Source organism: Dipodomys spectabilis, unplaced genomic scaffold (assembly GCF_019054845.1).
Source record: "Dipodomys spectabilis isolate Male_0828 unplaced genomic scaffold, ASM1905484v1 ptg000089l, whole genome shotgun sequence".
Classification (NCBI taxonomy): Eukaryota; Metazoa; Chordata; class Mammalia; order Rodentia; family Heteromyidae; genus Dipodomys; species Dipodomys spectabilis.
In genome coordinates, this window is record NW_024870766.1 from 7801560 (window position 1) to 7823045 (window position 21486).

Sequence of the window (21486 nt, forward strand, 5' to 3'; positions counted from 1 at the left end):
CTGGATAACTTTCCTTTTTTGCCCCTAACTAGCCACTGGAGAAAGTGAGTGTCTCATTCACTTACTGTGAAAGCTTTTAGATCTTTTACTTAAATCACTCACAAGGAAAGCACGGAAGTTCATGTTCTTTTAAGAGTTGCCAATTCTGCTAAGGAAGATTAAATGTCCATTTCCCATGTGTCATATCCTGCAGCTAACAAGAAAGAGAATAAATGTAGCATGGGCTCCATCTAGGCCGCTACCGTGGGGAGGCCATCAACCAGCCCTGGGGCCTTTCATTTGCATGTACTGTGCCAGCCAAGACAGTCATTCAGACATGAGTCAGACTGTGAAGAGCCATCATGCTGCACCTTGGAATATATTTATTTAACAGTTCGAGCCCCTTTCTGTGACTAAGAAACAAGGATTTCCTCTGGGGGCAGAGGGCTTTTTTGGTTCCTGTTTGATTGCACCAGAGAAGATGATTAAAGCCTCACCACCTACCTGTGAAGTTGATTTTCAACAAGTAATCCTTGTACAGCTTCTTCCCGTCCAGGATCTTCATGGCATCACAGAGCTTGGTGGTGTTGGGGCAGAGGGTGCGCTGCATTTTGTGCAGCGCATGCGCCATGGCGTACACTGCGTTCACGACAAACATGATCTTGGATTCTTGCTCATAGTTGCTGCTGTCGATGGCCAGGTGCTTGTCGCAAAGTCGTCTGTGGTTTCTCTTGTTCTGGAGGCTGCATTGGAACTTCTGTTCCCAGAAGTCCCGGAACCAAGGGTTGCGGTGATTGTTGTAGGGGTTGAGGCTCTGAAAGTAGCGGTCAAACTGGCGGACGGGCTGGGAGGCCAGCTCCAGGGTGATGGCGCCGTAGGCCACGTGCTCGCTGCCCTTCACGATGCTCTCCTGCGCGCCCCAGCCGTCGCTGGCCACCCAGGTGAAGGAGGCGTTGGCGCGGCTGGCGGCGGCGATGAGCTCCCTGGAGTCGTCACTGCGCATGAAGAGAACCACCACCCGGGCGTTGGGCTTCTGCAGCAGCTCCCGGATCACGCTGTCGTAGGACTTGCGGATGTTGGAGCGACCCACCTTTTCGGCAGTGGCGATGCAGATATTTCGCAGGCGGGCTTCCTGCTCGAAGGCCTCGATCCCGGTCTCTCCGTAGTCACCCTCGGAGGCCACTGTGGACACGTAGGTCCAGTTGAAGAAGCGTAAGATCTCGGCCATGGCTTTGGCCTGGTAGAAGTCGGGGGGCACCGTTCTGGCAAAGTAATCGTACCGGGACTTGTCGCTGAGTTTGGCGCTGGTGGAGGCGTAGCTTATCTGGGGGATCTGGAAGAGTCTCAGCAGGTTGGCCACCTAGGAGAGGGACACAGGGGAAGCGTTTTCTTAAAAAGCCCAGAAGCACGCACAGCACAGCACTGGATGGTCATACCATCCTTTTTCATTTTTTATTTAACCAGATTACCACTCTGTGTGTGTGTGTGTGTGTGTGTGTGTGTGTGTGTGTGTGTGTGTGCATGCGAGTGCACGTGCACCAGTACTGGGGCTTGAACTCAGGGCCTACCAATCTTAAGCCAAAAGCCCAAAGTCCTACGACAGCGTGATCCGGGAGCTGCTGCAGAAGCCCAACGCCCGGGTGGTGGTTCTCTTCATGAGCCACATTTTCACCTCCAGCTTTTTGGTGGTTAATTGGACTTAAGAGTCCCATAGACTTTTCTACCTTGGCTGGCTTTGAACTGCGATCCTCGTATCTCAGCCATCAGTGCCTGGCAACCAAACTTTCTTGCAGTTCTGGAGATTTAAGGCCAGATGCTCTCCTGAATACCGTGTGTTTAGATATTAAAGAGCAGGTGTATGAGGTGTATATTTTGAGAAAGGACATAGTAAGAAATGAGAAGATCATTTGCTGGACCTTTTATAGACTCTATTGCTAGACCTTAGACCAGGAAAAATCTGTTTCAGATGAACTCAATGTGATTGTTTTAAGTTCCTGGGGTCCTGCTATAGCTCACAGAAACAATGAACTACAGTGAATTGGCCAAATTCGGTTTTCAGACAACTTGGCTGCAGTTGTATAGAAAGAGCCAGGGTGTTTAATTCTCACTTCCCCCTCTTTTACTAAAAACGGCAGTATCTGAAAGAATTTAATTTGGGAACAGGGTGCCACATGGACAGTCCAAATTAGACATGTATTATCTAGGTTAAGCAAAAGAAAAAAATCAATTTGACAGAAATTCCATTTGGTCCACTCAAAATTTTAGGTAAATATTTTTCCTAACTTCTGAAAAACTTGGCTAACTTTCTCATTACTTTGTTTTTCTTGAAATTTGATTCTGCTTAAATTATGTGAAAGGAAAGTACACAAATACTCCATTCTTGTTTCTTTTTACTTAAAAAAAAATCACATTAAAAATTATCAAGAATGAATTTTCTACTTCAATATATTTAAAGCCTATGCTGAATCGAAATGTAAATGTATCATAATTTAGCCATCATTAATATTTTAGTGTTATATTTATTATGAAACAAAAAGGAAATTGATGTTAGATAATCAGAGGGCATTGCAGAAAGTATTTACAGAACTAATAAAATTGTTTTATTTTCTTGAGTTCTGAAAATTGCTATCTCTCCATTAAACTTAGTTAAATTACATAATAGTTAAGGCATACTTTAATCAGAAACAACTTGAATCTTCTAATATAATCTATGTCCATGAAATCAGTATGACTACTTTGCAATTTTCCTTCTGGAAATTGGAGTTTCACATTTATATTTGACATGTAGGGAGCACAGCTTGAAATAGGCAGCTGTTTGCAAAGAGCAAAAGCAACATAAAACAACTGACATCTGAGTCCTGATTAATCATCATTTCATTTGGGATTGGAAACCAACAACCAAGTTCATACACAGCTACACAGCATGTGACTGTAGATCTGGGCTGCTATTAAAACTAACACTTGGAATAACTAAAAACGATCAACTTTTAAAATATCTTTTCTAATCCTAGTACCTATTACTTAACTACAAATATATCTTTAGACAATCTGAAATTTGAAACACAATATAATTAAAAATTAAAACCCCTATCCCTTCTTGTATGTGATATTTTAGGATATGAGGGGTTTGGGAGAATGGTGAGTATAGATGGATGAAGATCAGTACACTATGAATCTCTTCTTCTCTCAGAAATAGGAAACTGGGAAAATGATCCATACTGAGTTTGGGGTATAGGAATATTGTTTGTTTACTCAACATGATTGATAAGGCAGATGGCACTGAGCCCTCAAAGTTACTTTGAGAATGAATACTTGGCCTCCACTCTATTTATCTACTGCTATGCAGACTTGGTGATTGAATCCTTGTTATTTTTTTTTAAACTTGATTTGATTATGGAGTAGTACTGGAGTGACCACCTCTTCTTAATTTATGTCTCTCTCTCTCTCTTTCTCTCTCTCTCTCTCTCATCCATCTCTTTATCTTCAAGTTATATTCACCAGAACCTGAGCACCATATAAAACAGAGAGTGAAATGTCCTAAAACAACAACAAGAACAACAATCCAGAAACACTTTGTTGGCAGCTAGGAACCACAGTGAAAGAATCCTGAATTTCTGAAATATTGTTCTCCCAGAGGGTACAAGTAATGAAAAGGTGTTCAAGAAAAAAAATGTTCTTGTTTTTTGACTGATAGGATCCTGTGGCTTCATGTCTACCTCTCCAGGGTATCTGAGAACAACTTACTGTCAAGGTAGCCTGCACAAGGGATTGAACAATAGCAGTAATATGAAAAAGATTCTGCACTAGGAAGGCACACTTTGAGCAGTAGCCTGCTTGGGAATGTGGCTGACTTGGAAACAAAAAAGAAATTACTGCCATCATTTTAAGCATATATATTATTCCCATGCATTTGGGCTTAAAGAGAAAGATCTCTGCCAGCTCCAGGAAAAGGAGACATGTTTGCTGAGTTGAAACTTGAGGATGGAATTCTAGTAAATAAATGTAAACTTAAATGTATCACCTATACTGAATAACATCGAAAAATGCTACAATTCAAAGTTAGAATATTCAGATATGTTAGAAAAACACTTAATAGTAAAAGAGCAAAGTGTTAAGGTACTTTGATCTTAATGAGTTATTCCTTTTAAAATTAGTTTCCTTTGAGAAAAGGGCAAAATTAAAAAATTATAATGTCAGATAAATTTTCTAATAGTGTTTTAGCAGAAAAAACACTGGACACTTAAGTGAAAAGGGAAAAGATACTAAAGTGAGCATTGAGAAGGAAGGAGAATTATAATGGTAAAGGAAAATCTATGCCACGTTTCTTTTGTTGTTATTGTGTGTATGTGTCAGTACCGCAGATTTTACTCAAGGTCTGAGTACTCTCTCTTAGTTTTTTTCTCAAGACTAGTAAACTACTACTCAAGCTCCACTTCTGGCTTTTTGGTGGTTAATTGAAGATAAAAAAACCATAGATTTTCTTGCCCAGGATGGCTTTGAACTGGAATCCTCAGAACTTAGCCTCCTGTGTAGCTAGGATTATAGATGTGAACCACTAGTACCTAGGAATTTATACCACAATTTTAACCAAATCCACTTTTTCAGGATTGGCCATATATATATACATATATATATATATATATATATATAATCATGTTTATCTAAAGTGAACATATCACTATATATAGAATGATGCATATATACATATATGTGTATATATGTGTGTGTGAATATATATATATATATATATATACTGCTTCTGATTGTGTGTGCCACCTAGAATTCTTGTGTTAAAAACTTAACTACCAAATTCAAATGTTAATAGCATCCAGATACATTCCCTATCTCACAGAACCTTTAGTAGTTAAATTGAATTAGATAAGGTCATTAGGGTGAAGTCTCATGAAGACCAGTATTAGTACATTTAAGAAGACATTGACCAGCAAGCTAACAAGCTTGTTCTGTCTCACTAGGAGATGCTGTCTGGAAGGAGGTTCTTACTAGATGCTGGCACCATGCTCTTCAATTTTCCAGCCTTCAAAACCATAGCTATGGAACTCTGATTTTTTGATATTTTATTTTAAGGGTAAACATTCTTATTTTAAAAATAAATAGCACAGAAGGCAGTAGATTATTAATCTCTTCTCCTTTCCTTCCCATACCTATCCTAATCTGCTTTTTGGGGAAAAAAACATGACATTTATTGTTGGGGGTTGTACATTTAAAAAACTTTTCTGTTGTAAAATCAGTGACTATTGTATAATGTATGTGTGTGTATGTGCTTGTGTGTGTGTGTGTGTGTGTGTGTGTGTGTATATATACACATACCATCTTCTCTGATAGCTTTTTGTGGTACATATTATTGACTCCATATTAATATTCCAAATGTGACCTTTTCCAGATAAAGAAAGTTGATTATAATGTAGACGCCAATCAGAATGCAGAACTAGGTTTTTTGGCTTCCATTAACATGGCTATCACTTGTGACATTGTCTCTACTTTTTACTGTATGACCATGAAACTGAAGGGATATCCAGGTAGGAAAATAGAAGAGAAGAATAGGTACATGCCGTAGAATGCCTAGTTGCTGTTAGTAGAAACTTCCTTTGTCATTTGAAGTTTAAGAGTGGAGTTGGGATATGTCTTATATAGTCAGCTAAGTTTTCTGTCTCATTTGTCTGACAGTTGGGCATTCAGAACATTCCTAACTTCCTTACTGGCCATATGGTTTCTCTGAAAAAGCATTAAGAAATAAGGGAGACTCCTACATTGGACATTATTTTGAATGATAAATAAAGAATCATTTTAAGATTAAGATGTAGTGTGAAATTTTGGAAGAAGGCTCCCGATTATGTAATTATTTGTTGGAGAAAAGAAACAGAATCTTCCATGATTTAGAAGGAAGCATTGTTAAAGTAGAAATGTGCTTTCCACAGGTAAACATTCCAAAGTGAAGATCATTTAAGACAAAAACAAAATCTTCAAAAACAATTTGTACAACATAGCATAGTCTTAACAAGACAGGAAAGACAAGAATACACACACACACACACACACACACACACACACACACACACACACACACACACACACAATTCACTGGGCTGCTGGACTGTACTAGGTGATCGGAATGTAAGAAGTGTTCCCAACAAAGGATAGGTCAGTAAGTGTGTTGGGACATCTCTGTGTTTAGTACAAAGATCACTCTGAGAATGAGAGACACCAACACATAGAACAGGGAAATGTAGAAAAATGATTTTGTTCATTGTTTTGTTTTGAATTTCCATTTCAGGAAGATGTGCTGGCAAGATATGGAAACAATGGATGAAAATCTGATTCTCTTGCTCTCTTATTCTCTTCATTAATAATATGAAAGGATCATAATCACATTGAATTTGCCTCTACACTTTCTGGGGGAAATTGCAGATTACATGAGGGAATCATTATCATTAGTTTTTGAGAAATTAAAGTCTATCAGCATGAAAGGGATTGGAAAGTGAGAACTTAGAAATATGTCAAGGATAAATATAAATAAAACAGAAACATTCACACAGTGAGAGCAAAGGAGGATATTCTTAGAAGAGAATCACAAGGGCTCAATAGCTGTGGGCACATGATCAAATAAAATAATGTTTATTGAAATGAACTCCAAGAAATGGAAGCAAGAGGTTTTTTATTTTACTGTTTGCAGTTTTTTCTTTTCCTATTTTCTTTGGTTTATTCCTTTATATGGCTCTATTTGAGTTCTTTGTCTTGTATAAGGGTCTATCTGATTTTGAGAGGGGAAGGGGAAACACCAAAACAGTGGGACAAAAGTTCATTGGTGATATTCACTAGATATTATGTTGGAAATGAACTGAACAACTTGGGGGACGGTGGGATTCTGGAGGGACTAGGTGACACTGTTCAAAAGGAAATGTACTCATTACATGACTCATGTAACTGTGACCACTCTGTACATCACCTTTACAATAAAATTAAAAAAATAAAAAAGACTAAATATAATTCAATAGGAATGAGGCATTTTGACAAATTTCTCACTCAGAGTTTTCTAATAGGAAGCATATAAACAATTGGAAATAAACCAGACTATTATTAGGTTCATGAGGAGCTCATTTCACCAAAATTCATATTTTCAAGAATAGCAGAACTATTTAGAGAGGAGTTGTTGAGGGTCACAACCTCAATAAGCATTGATATCATTACTTGAAGTCTTATGGGAATGGAATAGCAATAGGAATTGGATCACAAAGTTTCATATGTTCAAAGACAGTAGTTTTCCTTTTTCATCTACTTATTGTTTTTGCTATATAGCCCAGAATGAATTTATGTTCCTTCTACCTCAGCCTCTCTACTGCTGGGATGACAAGTCTGCATCATCATGCTTAGCTTGAGAGCAGTTTTGAACAAAGTCTGTACATATGATCATAAAAGATTAACTTTTTTATTACTGGTATTGGAAAAAATATGAGCTAGAGATCATTGCATTTTAGAACTAGAAAGAATCATGAAGCAATCTAAGTGCTTTGATCTCCAGGTAAGGAAACAAATTCATAGGGAGAGGTGAGTCCAAAATGCATAAAATCAATAAGCAGAAAAGTAAGCTTGCCAGTTTACCCAGTGCTCAAGGCTATGTCTTTGGAATGCAGTGATATTGTATCTGGTGTGACTTAAATTTTCAGACTAAAAAAATTATAATAAAAAATAAATATTTTAATGAATAAAAAGTATAAATGTAAAGTTGTATGTTGTAGGTCAGCATGTACCAAATCCCAGGGTTGGGCTGGGAAGGTTGCTCAGTGGTAGAGCGCTTGCCTTGCATGCCTGAGGCCCTGGCTTCGATTCCTCAGCACCACATAAGCAAAAAGAAAAAAGCCGGAAGTGGCACCGTGGCTCAAGTGGCAGAGCACTAGCCTTGCGCTGAAGAGCTGAGGGACAGTGCCCAGGCCCAGAGTTCAGGCCCCACGACCGGACCCCCCCCCCCCAAAAAAAAAGAAATCCCAGGGTTGCTAAAGTGTTGATTATCAAGTAAATAATAAAGTGTCTATTATTAAGTGATTAGTATTTTACTGTTTGTACATATATGTAGTGGTAAATTGGTAGAAATTATTTATATATGAGCCATCTATAAGAGCCATCAAACAAACCAATGTTTATAAGTCATATATTATATATCTGCCATCATTTTCACAGTAGTTTTTCCTTAACATGAACTCAACTCTTAATGTCTTGAGATTTATCTTTGTTTCACATCACATACCTTTGAAATTTTCTTCCTTCTGCTTACAATGATTTTACCATTCAAGGGCTCCTCTGAGGGATTTGTCCTATGCCTCACTTTAGTCTGAGCTGAGGCACAATCTCACAGCCTCACTTACTTCTTGATGTGTTTCTCTCATGCCACTAATCAAAATATGTGATGATTTTTAGGTTACTCACTAATTCTTCCACTGAAGTAAGATCTTTTAAGGGTAGGAAATGTGTATGTCTCCTTCATGCCTCCCAGAGCAGGGGATGCACCAAAATGTTTGTTAAGTGAATGAGTTGATAAACAAATAGATAATTGTATGCCCTACCATTTCACCTTTGCTAATTACAGGGTGTCTATGGGGAAGAAAAAAGAAGCTGGGTATTAAGCAAGCAATGTAAAGCTACTCTCAAATACTAATGCTAAGCAATTTTTTGTATCATGTGACCTCTTCACTAATTACCAATTCATTTTTTTCACCAAATAAAGTGACCTGAGACAAAAAAATGATTTTACCTTTAGGAATCTTTGTCCAAGATTTCTATACCATTAAAACCAATTTTTTCAAATTATCTCTATATGAACTGAACATGTAAAAATGTAAGTCAATATTATGCTAACTGGATTTAGCCATTATACCAAATCACTAAAAGCTGTAACTGGCCCTTTTGCACTGAGAGAAACAAAGTAAGGGCCTTATCATGAAGTCCATGTCCTCAAACCACATATACCTAAATTAAGATTCCAATAACATGCACCTGAGAAAGATTTAACTAAATAAATGGGTACTCAGGATTTCTGGTAAGGTAAAACTTTGCTGAAGATAAGTGCATCATGTATACACAAAACAACAACCCAACATCTAGAGCTCACCTTAGTTGTTCACATATTATTCTTGCTTTTGGAATATATAAATGTTTGCACTTCCCATAATCAACAGAATATCCAATTTTTAGTAATGCTATAATAGTCATTTGGACACTATTTCTTCACATCAGAAGGCATTTCCACCTGTAGTTCATGCTATTTTTTTATATTCAATGTTACTTTGTGTTACTCATTTTCTTGGTGGGTTGAATTTATCCAGGATGAGGATAATATTTGCATGGTAGTCTAGGATATCATAAATTTATTGACCTTTTTTGACTCAGGAAGAAAGTATGAATTATATATTATTGTGCTTGAGAGTTTTATTTCTCTTGACAGTTTTTAGCAAGATGTCTTAGGAAGGGACTCCTCAGGATTTCAGGTGGTGTGCTTTATTTCAGTGAAGCTCTGATTATGAGAGCAAAAGATGATGAACTCTGGGAAAGACCTCAGTCTATAAGCATTTGGGGAAAAGAATATCAATTACAAAATTTCAGCGTCACTTGTAAATTCTTGTACCAGTCTTGTGGTCACTCTTCTTATTGAGGATATTTGTGATATACCCATTTTAAACATGTTTTGTGTCAAAGAAGTTTTTTTTTAGTAGAATGTGAAAATAACTTTGCACATGTAAAGTCTAGTATAAACACATTTTTCCTACCAAAATAATTTTCCTTCCAGAAAATTTGTTTTCTAGAACTTTCATAGATACTCTCTTCTGAGTCTATGCTAGTATATAAAAGGGAAGAACAACAGCCAGTTTTGATAGGGGCCTATGTCTAGCTACAAAAATTCCAGATGGCAAGGAGACATCAAATGCTTACTTCCAAGAAAAAATACTATTTGTAGAGCTGAAGTATATGTGTTCGAAAAAGAAACCATTGCAGCTTACTTGAGAATCTGGAGACTTGAATCACCTCCATGGGTTTGCTTTGTCTTCTGTACTGTCCTATCTTGCACTATTCATTTCCCTATGGAGTTGTTTTCTAAGAATAAACCAACACCTTCATTTTGTCACACATAGAGCTTTCAGTTAAATGCTTATTATATATGTGTTTGGAAGAGAACCACAGAGATAGTGCAGGTTATTATACAAATCAAATTCTAGAAGTTGTGATATTAAGAAACCTCAGTGTCCTTCCTTTTCACAGTAAGTTAAAATATTAGCTGTACAAAATTCCAGATTGGCTTGTATTTTAAACTGGAACTAGAAGTGGGGTATAGTTGGGAAAACTGCCTGAAGAATTCAAGCTGTTCATATGATATGAGATATCTACCCATAAAGCATAAAGGATGTCAATCATATTGTTAGTGCAGGAAGGATTAATCACTTCTTTGCCATACTACCTGCGGTATAACTGGAGTCATTTTTTTCATAAAGAAGGTTGGATGATTTCTATGTCGTTTTGTATGTCCCTCCCCCATGGTATAATCCCTGCTTTCACTGTATTTGATGTTGGTATAATTTGTGGAGGGAAAGGGCAAAAACAAATCATTTAACTAGGGATACAGGTGTACCCATTGTAATAATGAGATGTACAAGTCGTTCTGTGGAAAAACGAACTTTACAACTTTGGTGGGGGGGAGGATTGGGTGAGGGGAGGCCGTATGGGAAGAGATGGGAAGGGGAATCACAGAGGAGGCAATAATCCTGGATAAGAAATGTACTCATTATTTTGCCCATGTAATTGTAACTCCTCTGTATGGTATTCTCACAATAAAAAAAAAGAAGTTTGGTTGTAACACATATATGAGGGCCAGGGTTAATCTGAATTCAAGAAATCATGTAACATTGTAGAGAAATGTCTGTTTGTTCAGTATAATCCACAAGAGACACCCACTATTACATGCCAGGGATTCAAAATCATGTTGGTCAAAGATTCCTATTACCATTCTCATTCAGTAGCATGACTGGGTCTCAATGATATTCCATGGGCATCTCAAACACAGATCTCCTTAATCATAGCAAAACCTACACAATTAGCTCAAAGATATCTTGTTTCTCATGAATTCTCAGTTTCTCATGAAATTAGTGTACGCTTCATCTGTGGTTTGCAAACCAGACTATTCAACACTTTTATTCTCTTAGTTTGAAACTGAGGTATTGATAGTGAAGTATGATTCCTGAAAGGAACACTAGTATAAATTCACTTATCAGATACAAATCAAGAGCTTACTTGGTGGGGCTAGAGTACCAAGCTAGAGCCCGAGAGAAAGCTAGGAAAAGACTAATGGAGCTTGTGATTATCTAAGGCTTTCCAAAAGTTGCTCTGAAGACTCCATCAGTTTAACCTTGGGTGATTGTAAGATTGCAGATACTTTGGCTTTAACCCAGATTCAACAATCTTGAATTTCTGAAAATGTATTCCATGCAACCACAGGAGTGATTTTAGGCTCTATATGCATTTTATTTTAGAGGATTATTATGTTTTATTTAATAAATACCCACCCCTCCCCTTAAAAAAAAGCATAACAGTTTGCCTTTTCCCCTAAAGGGGATGGGAGAGGCACTAAAGAACTTTTAGGAAAAATCAAATCAATCAATAAGATCATATAAGCATGTCTTCTATTTGCAAACTAATTAGCATAGCTCAAGAAAGATAAGGTATGATTAAGAAAGGTCTACACGTGCTTGTTTCCATTTCTTATGAAGTGATTCCAGCTATAAATGGATAGAATTTGATGATAAAATGGAAAATGTGCAATGAATCTGGGAGGAGGAAACAGATGGAATGTGGGAAATCAAGGGAAGGGTGACTCTGGCCAAGAAACACTGGACACTTTAGATAGATGTGTTAAATTGTAACTCTCTTGTACAACCTTTCAGAGTTCAGAAAATAAAACGAAAATTTAAAAAGAATTTGATGATAGATGTGGAGCAGATTTAAAAAAGAAATGGCAATTTTCTTTATTTGCTTTAGATCCAACTATGAGATATCTGGACAGAAGTCTCTGTAGATGAAAGTATAGGTCCGTAGCTAAGGAGAGAAGTCATTTCAGGAAATGTGGATTCATTCACATCATTATCATGTTTGAAAAATAAATTAAAAAATAAAAAGTTAATAAAAAACTAAGGGTTTCATGAAGGTTATCTATTTTACCATTCTTATTGCTCATCATTGAGATCAAAATGATATACAATTCAAAAAGGAGTCCCAAGTCATGTTATTTCAGAAGACAGGCATTGTAAGACATGTAGGTGCTTTAAATAAGATATGATACTCCACACTCAAGTGTCTGTCTTGCTCCCTTACTAATGGAAATACTATCTCAGTAATAAATTTTTGCATCTCAGACTTATGTACTTTCAAGACAAAAAGAAGATCATGTATCCAGTCAAACCAGTCTCTTTCCATTCTTTCATCCTGTTTTATCCATTAATTAATTTTCAAAAAATCATGGAATCAAACTGGCTTGGGTTCCAGATACTACCAAAGTGATCAAAAGGTCTCTATCATATCATGTCCAGTAGTTATGTCAGCCAGCATTTCTTGTACAAACATCACTTTCAGAGTGACTTGCTACCAAAAAGACTTCAGAAGCACATTCTTTAGTGCCTTAGAGATTGATTTTGGGCAGTGGCTCTTAAAGAATAACAAAATAACAAGTTGAACTAATCCATATTTTTCAGTGGCTTAGCTCCTTAAGTCGCTTGAATGACGATAACATGACAAACATATCCTTATCAGTTAAAAATAGCACTCTATTCCTTCTGGTTGTTAACCCCAGGATAAATCTTGGAGTAGGAAGTGCTGAGGATTGTAGTCATTCAGTATTTTCTTAAATGATTATTGACTTCTGAGGTCCTGTAACAGTTTAGGCAAACACAACAGATTATTTGTAGCAAACAGAACTGTGTTATCCATGGTTTCTTTGTTAACTGTTTACTATTTCAACAAAGCTATCAGTCATAAAAGAAGCTAATAGTGTAGTGGTGCAGTACACAGAACTGGTACCCTTCAAGCCAGTCAGTCATAAAAGAAGCTAATAGTGTAGTGGTGCAGTACACAGAACTGGCATCCTTCAAGCCAGTCAGTCATAAAAGAAGCTAATAGTGTAGTGGTGCAGTACACAGAACTGGCATCCTTCAAGCCAGCACTGGAATCTCAGTTCCCTCTCTCACTAATTCTATTGCCTTACAACACTTATTTTAATTCCTTCATCTTCATGGTGTGCATCTGTAAAAACAAAATAGCGGTAGCTCCTGTAGTATAAAATTATATAAAGCTTAATTGATAACATTGTAAAACACTTAACTCATTAACTGGCATATAGTGAATAGTTTAAAAATGTAAGGATGACAATGCCTGAATCAGCAATCATTCATTCACAAATTTTGGTTGTTGCCTTTCTTTAAATCTTGTAATAGTGATCTCTCTTAAAACTGCTGGTAGCTCACACCTGTACTAGCTACTTAGGAGGCTGAGATCTGAAGATCAGAAGTTTGAATCCAGCATGGGTGGGGAAGTCTATGGGACTCTTATCTCTAATAAACTACTGAGAAAAATCTGGAAGTGGTACTGTGGCTCAACTGGTAGAGTGCTAGCCTTGAGCACAATTAAGTTCAGGGATAGCACTCAGGCCCTGAGTAGGGCCAGAAAAACCAACCAACCAACCAACCAACCAACCAACCAAACTACTTTGTAAACATAGGCAATGCATATTTAATGTCTATGTGTACTTTTATTTCAATGGAAAGTTATCTTTTGACAGAAAATTCTGAGCACATTACAAATCATGTGTTAAGTGTGTTTCATACAATTTTGGGAGAACCTGATTGCTGGCTTGTATTCTATTAACCCTCATTATAAACCCGATGGCTTCTACCCAAATTGGAAGCACAGTGCCTGGAAGGAACAAGCTCATCCCTGGGCTGTACAATTTGCAAATTCAACCTTTTAAGTGATGGCATCTAACAAAGATGCTTTGGCATTCTGACCACTTGGCAAGGAGATCTAGTCTATTTTTGGAACTGAAGTTTTGAAGGTATTGGTTTTATTGTGCTTTCTCCTCTGCTGCAGTTCCCTCTGTTGGAAGGGGGTAAAGTCAAAGAGTTGCCAAGAATTAAAGCTTTGTCACTAGTAACAGAGGGATTTCCATAATATGCCAGGTGGTGATGTCAAAAATAGTGACACCACAGTTTTTATGTGTGCAATCCTACTGATAAACAGCCTGGGGTATCAATGTTTGCTTTGAGTTTGACTGCAGGTGTTTTTGAAACACTATGCTTAAATTCCCAAAGGCACTAATAGAAAAAATACTCTCTGAGTTTTCAAGCTGTATTTTTTTCATAAGTCATATTTCTACATTAAATCAATGGACTTTCATTATTATAAACCACTAAGCCTTGGCTCTTTCTTATATTGTGATATGGAACCTTGTACTTATTGATCCATTTTAAAAGGCACATATATAATGGCAATTTGGAAAGAAAATTTTTGTGTCATTAAAGCAAAATCATGTCTAGAGTTTAAAAGTGTCAGGAGTCTTTTTTCAATTAGTTTATTTATTAACTTCTAATCATAAGCCACTTGCTAGTATCTTAGCAATATCTATATTTTATGGTCTTCATTTTAGATGTGTACTCTCACAGCAATGGACCATTTGTACCCTACGAACAGGTCTGGATAGTAACCTCTTGTCTCTCAGTAGAGTAATTTCCAAGTAAATATATCACAGAAGGGGAATTAATTTAAAACAAATTAACCCCATGGCAGAAGGAAAAAAAATAGTGTATCTTAGATAATTGCCTCTGGTGAGAAATTTCTATAATAAAGCAGTGTTCGCAAAGCATTCCAATTGCTGTTGCTGGTGACCCCTCCTCCCACTCACAGCCTCATCCCTGGTTAAGTCCTTGAGCAGCATAGCCCTTCCTTCTGGGAAGCAAAGCAAGAGCAATAGAAGGAGGTCTCAAAACAATCAGCTTTGTAAGATTGCTTTGGAATAAGAACTCTGAGAAGGAAATAAATAAAAGATTCTATCTGAGATAACGTTTGAGCAAGGGTTTTTTTTTCCCTGAAGCTAGAACTATGAAGGAGAGTGGACAGCAGTATGGGAGGCAAGCTATTGGAGTTTAATGCTGATTCTACGATTTGTAAACTCTTTGAAACTTGAACTTGGTCCTTAACCTTTAGAGCCTCAATTCCTCTCAAAACTGTTCCTCTTACACTGGAGATGTTGAAATAAATAAAACACAATCCCATTAGAAAATAAAACCTACAAAAATGGTGAATGTTGAATGTGTGAGGGACTACTAGCTTTTCATTTAATTAATTCCCACAATAGCCCAGTGAGTTGAGGTACTACTAATATCTCTGTCTTTAGACATGAGGAAGAAATCTGAAGCTATAAGACAGGTGGGTCATGGTGGTAACCCAATCAAAAATTCATTTCAGGATTTCAGTCTTTTCAAAATGTGCCATTCTTATGACAAAATAATGGCATTTGCAGGGAAATGGATGGAGCTAGAAGAAATCATATTGAGCGAGGTAAGCCAAGAGCAAAGAGACAAACGGTACATGGTCTCCCTAATAAGTGGATGTTAAATCCAAAATGTTAGGTGATACGACAAAATTAACAGGAATTAAGAAACAAAGAACTCCCACTCATCTGGTCGAACCACTACTAAATATCCCCATGCTGCTGATCACATGTATGGTGTATAACATGTGTACACCGTTAAATGTTATAGACCGTGATAGACAATTTGCTCCAGGAAAGTTAGAATGAAATTGTGACTTTAAATGAGCATCGTTATTCCACAATACTGTCAAATTTGGGAAATTATGTAATCACTTAATCACAATTAAAAAAAAAACCTCGGGGAAGGTAGGGAAGGAAGGGATAGTAGGGGGGAAACAATGGAGGGGGTAACTGCTCAATAGGAAGTGTATTCATTACCTTACTCATGTAACTGTAACCCTCTGTATAGTATCTTTACAATAAAAAATTTTTAAAAAATGTGCCATTCTTTCCACTCATTCAAGAAAAGATTCACTGTCTATTTAGTAGAGGCATTATTCTAAGTGCCAGCAACACAAAAACAAAATTTCTAAATTCAAGAGTCTCACAATTTGGTGGAGAAATAGATAAGCAAATAAACAAATTTATTTAATAAATTAGTAACAGAGAAGAGATTTTCTGTAGATGGACCTCAGGGAAAACTTCTCAATACACATATAGTCTGAGTTGAGGACTGAAGGATTTGGTGAGGGATATTTACAGTTAAAGGAATGCTGGTCTAGGTATGAAAACACAGTTTTCTTACTTTATGACTTCTGTGCAGATATCACTCCATAGCCTATGAGAAAGTAACTTATTTGGTAGACTTACGGGCTGCTTTTCTCTTTATGCAGCATTAAAAACATTTGTCCAATTATATTCCTTTCTGCTCTTCTAGTATGAGTACTGTCCTACATGTTACTGATATTTTTCTAACTTGTTTGGACATGCCTCAGAGACTTGTATGATATCTATTTTACAGTTTTATTTTATATTCTCTTTGTTCTACTACATGAGGGTTTATATACCAATTTTATTGTAACTAAAAAATTTTTTTCCTTAGTGTTTCCCCCTATCCCTTCCTGTGATATTTTCAGAGTATCTGGTTTTACATTGAGGTCTTTCATCCGTTTGGAATTGATTTTGGTGCAGGGTAAGGTATAAGTATCTAACTTCAGTTTTGTGCATGTGTATAGTCACTTCTGCCAGCACCATTTGTTGAAGAGGTTGTTTTTCTTCCATTCTGTGTTTTTGACTCCCTTATCAGTATTGGGTGGCTATATATCTGTGGGTTAATTTCTAGATCTTCTATTCAATTGGTCCTCAGGCCTATTCTTGTGCCAGTACCAAGCTGTTTTATTAGTATGGCTTTGTAATAGTATGGCTTCAAAATTTGGTATTGATATTCCTCCAGCAGTGTTCTTCCTGCTAAGGACGCTTTTGCTATTTGGGGTCTTCTGTCATTCCATATGAATTTTTGGAATGCTTCTTTTATATCATTGAAGAATGTTGTTGGTATGTTGATGGATATTGCATTGAATTTGTGGATCGCTTTGGGCAATATTGCCATTTTCATTATGTTAATCCTTCCAATTCAGGAGCATGGAAGATTTTTTTTCATTTCCATAAGTTCTGAGAGTTTACAATAATATGTTTCCTTAATGTGTGTGTGTGTGTGTGTGTGTGTGTGTGTGTGTGTATAACATGAACTGACAACCAGTAAAAAATGCAGTATATATGCTCAATGGAATTCTATGCTTCCATCAGAAAGAATGACATTGCCCAATTCATAAGGAAATGGAAAGACTTGGAAAAAATTATATTAAGTGAAGTAAACCAGAACCAGAGAAACATATGTTGCATGCTTCTCTCATTTGTAATAATAAGAATGTGCCTATAAATCTATAAGTAAACCCAATGTGTAGTAAAAGACAAATAGTTGAACTTGGGCATGATTAATTCAACAGCAGTCTAAACATTCACACAGTGAAAACAAAGAATATTCTTAGGAGAGGATCACAAGGGCTCAATAGCTACGTGCATATGATCAGATAAAATGATGCTTATTGAAATGAATTCCATGAAATGGAAGCAGAAGATTTTTTATTGTACTGTGTGATTTTCTTCCTTTTCTTTTCTTTTTGTTTATTCCCTTCTGTCTAAGCTGTTTTTGATCTCTGTACCCTTTGTCTTGTATGTAAGTTTACCTGATTTAGAGAGTCGAGGGAGAAACACAGAAATGGCAGGGCAAAGGGTGAAACAATTCAGCAGTGAAATCCACTAGACACTATGTTGGAAATGAACTATATAACTTGGGGGGAAGGGAAGGTGTGAGGAGAAAACCTGGGGGAGAATGAGGGAGGGGAGAGTGATATGGTTCAAAAGGAAATGTACTCTTTACCTGACTCAGGTAACTGTAATCCCTCTGTACATCACCTTACAATAAAATAAAAAAAAAACAATTTAAGACACTTTCCATGTGGAAAAAATAACACAAATTTGCTTAAAGCACATTTTTGGTGGTATAAGATAAACTCAGAGTGTAGCATTTTCTAGGCAGGTACTATACTATTGAGCCATACTTCAAGCCCTAAAAGCATATTTTCTAATAAAAATGATTTATATGTGTGTGCCATAGTTGTAATATGTAAGTAATTGTGAAGATTAATTCATCAAACTCACAAATTACTACCACAATTAAGTCAAACCACAATTGGCTGGACTTCTGTGTCAAAAAGAAAAGTACTTACTACTTAATTTGAATAATGTTTTAGATACTCCCTTCAATTCTAGTATATGTGCTGCTGAAGCAAGCACTATTTTTTTTTGTCAGTTATGGGGCCTGAGCTCTGGGCCTGGATGCTGTCCCTGAGCTCTTCAGCTCAAGGCTAGCATCTACCACTGGAGCCACAGCACCACTTCTGGCTTTTTCTGCTTATGTGGTGCTGAGGAACTGAACCCAGGACCTCATTCATGCAAGGCAAGCACTCTACAACTGAGCCACTTTCCCAGCCCCTCCCTTCAATTCTAATAGAACAATTGAGCAATATGTAATTATAAAATAAGACAATGTCCTTAAGAAATGCCATGTGACTAAAATAATAATATGTTGTTTCAATATTCTTAAGAAAAAGCAAGTTTTTAAAAATAATTTCAGTACCAGAGGACTCATTTTTTTTCTATTCCTTCACTTCTAGTAAGTTTTTTTTTCCCCCTTTGTTTTTATGTTGCAGTACTAAATGTTGAACTGAGGGCCTTTTGAACTCTCAATCAGCATTTTCATGGCTGATATTCTACCACTTGAGCCACACCTCCATTCTGGCTTTTTGCTAGTTATTTAGAAATAAAGAGGTCTTAAGGATTTCTCTGCTTGGGCTGTTTTTGAAATGTGGTTTTCAGATCTCATTTTCCTGAGTAGCTGGGATTATAGGTATGAGGAACCAGTGTCTGGCAGGCAATTTCATTTTTCAGAATTCTTCCATATAGTGTCTCTGACTATAGTTTGTTCTAAATTAATAACTCTCCAGGAAAATTAGGGATAGTTTTTTCAAATTTTATTTTAAAGGTGATATACAGAGCAGTTATAGTTACATAAGTAAGGTAACGAGTAAAATTCTTGTTGGAACAGTGTTACTCTTCCCTCATCTTCTGCTTTCCCTTCCCACAGACTCTCCTCCCCCCCAATTCATAAAGTTCATTTCCAACATAGTATCTAATGAGTATTACTGTTGCATTGGATCACCCATTGTCCTTTGCTTCACCATTTCTGTGATTCCTTAAAATTAGAAATATATTGAAATATTTTGGATGTTAAAACTCAGACTACTGACATCCTAGAAGTAGAGGCAAAGAAAGCTATTAAACATCCTACCTCATAAAGGACTACAACAAATAGACCCCATATAACATAGAGCCTTCTAGTGCCATATTCCTATTATGTCAAAGTTGTCTCCCTGGGATTTAATGTGTTTATCCACAGAGAAATGATCCATTTCTATTAGCCATCAACCAGACACTTAGAAGCAGTTAACTATGTAAAGGTTTTTGTACCCTCTAGTCATTCAACTAGTTTTCCCTAATGCTCCTATAAGACTAGCAATTCATGTATAACCCTTTTCAACAAACATTTGAAATTAAGTGAGGAATAAATCATTAAAGAAAGGTAATGTGGACAGATTGATCAGTCAGGTCTACTTTATAATGCATGAGCTATAATAAAGACATGTTGTTATGTACTCGACATTTCTCAGTATAATTAAAAAAATCTATGAATTTACTGCAAAGATTTAGTTTAAGGAGAAATTCTTCTCAGGCATACGTGAGCAATACATGACATGACCAAATCTATGTCACATAAACTACATTCTAATGATCTCTCAGAGTTGGAGAGTTTCTGGGCTATGGATAGTGCTAGAAATTCTGAACAAGTGTCTCATGCCAAGGATAGGAAACTTTCAAGGCAAACTATTACCTTTTTTTTTCTGAGTGCAACTTTTAGATGTCATGTACCCATTTGTTGCTGAGGCTATATTGTAACTCAGGGACAAAGCAATTATGGGTCAACTTATACCTGTCCTATTGCAGCTAGACTAAGAAAATGGTACATCTTTAAAAAAAAAAGATAAACCTTTTTGGCACATTTCAAGGTACATTTTGATAGGACAACTTAAGCGCTAACTATAGCCTGTGTGAAAAGCACAGGCATAAACATTGCTTCTAAATAAGAACCATAAAGATAGTTGCTTATGTTTCTTTGGGCCTGGCTTACTTCACTTAATAAAATTTTTTCCAAGTCTTTCCATTTCCTAACAAATGGGGCAATGCCATTCTTTCTGACGGAGGCATAGAATTCCATTGTGTATATATATCACATTTTCTTGACCCATTCATCTACTGAGGGGCATTTGGGTTGGTTCCATATCTTAGCTATGGTGAATAATGCTGCAATAAACATAGTTGTGCTGGTAGCTTTAGTGTGGCCTTGTTTGTGATCATTTGGGTAAATGCCCAAAAGTGGGATTGCTGATTCATAGGGGAGCTCTATGTGTAGTCTTGTGAGGAACCTCCATAATGCTTTCCAACGTGGTTGAACAAGTTTACACTCCCACCAACAATGCAGTAAAGTTCCCTTCTGTCCACATTCCCTGCAACAATGAGATGTACAAGACATTATGTTGAAAAACGTACAACTTTAGCCGGGGCAGGGCTGGGCTGGGGGGGGGGGTGGGGAAACAGAGGTGGTGGGGGTGAGGGGGAGATGGTAAGGGATGGGAAGGGGAAACAAAGGAGGAGGCAACAATGCTTCGTAAGAAATATACTGATTACATTGCCCATGTAATTGTAACCCCTCTGTATGGTATTTTCACTATTAAAAAAAAAAAGACAGTTGCCTAGCTAAAGGCAATTGACCAGAGGATGGTTTTTAAGACTTATAAAGAATACCCAGACATAGTTTTTAAAATGCTTCAAAAAACAAAACTGGTATTCATCAGAGATCGTGAAAAGATCCCTGAAGTATAGTCACTAATATAAAAGGATTTTGATGTTCATTTTCATTGGTAACTGCTTTAAGAGATCAATATCATTGCCTTAGAAATGGGTCACCACAGAGCAATTTGACATCCTTAATTAGAGTATTTGCAAAATAATTATCCAAGGCTTCATCAGTGGTAGTACAGCTTAACCTAGTAGGTGATTAAGAATTTTCCTGGTCATGTAGTTTTCACTTAAACATTACCTATTATGTGAATTAACATACGATAATTTCTTCTGCTAACTTCAGAAGAATTCTGAAAAAAGAAGAAGGAGAGAAAACATATTCTAAAACAATTTGGCTAATAAAGCAAATCCCCAAATGGAGACTTACAATATCTAAAGACCTAAATTGAAAT

General features: G+C 36.8%; 1 protein-coding gene across 1 annotated transcript in view; it reads right to left on the bottom strand.

Moving 5' to 3' along the window:
* The window catches only part of Grm3 (glutamate metabotropic receptor 3), a 215914-nt gene that overhangs the window by 61087 nt on the left and 133341 nt on the right, over window positions 1-21486 (bottom strand). The window contains exon 3 of the mRNA XM_042684720.1: window positions 484-1339. Coding sequence (XP_042540654.1) covers window positions 484-1339 — 856 coding nt within the window. The remainder of the gene's footprint in view (window positions 1-483; window positions 1340-21486) is intronic.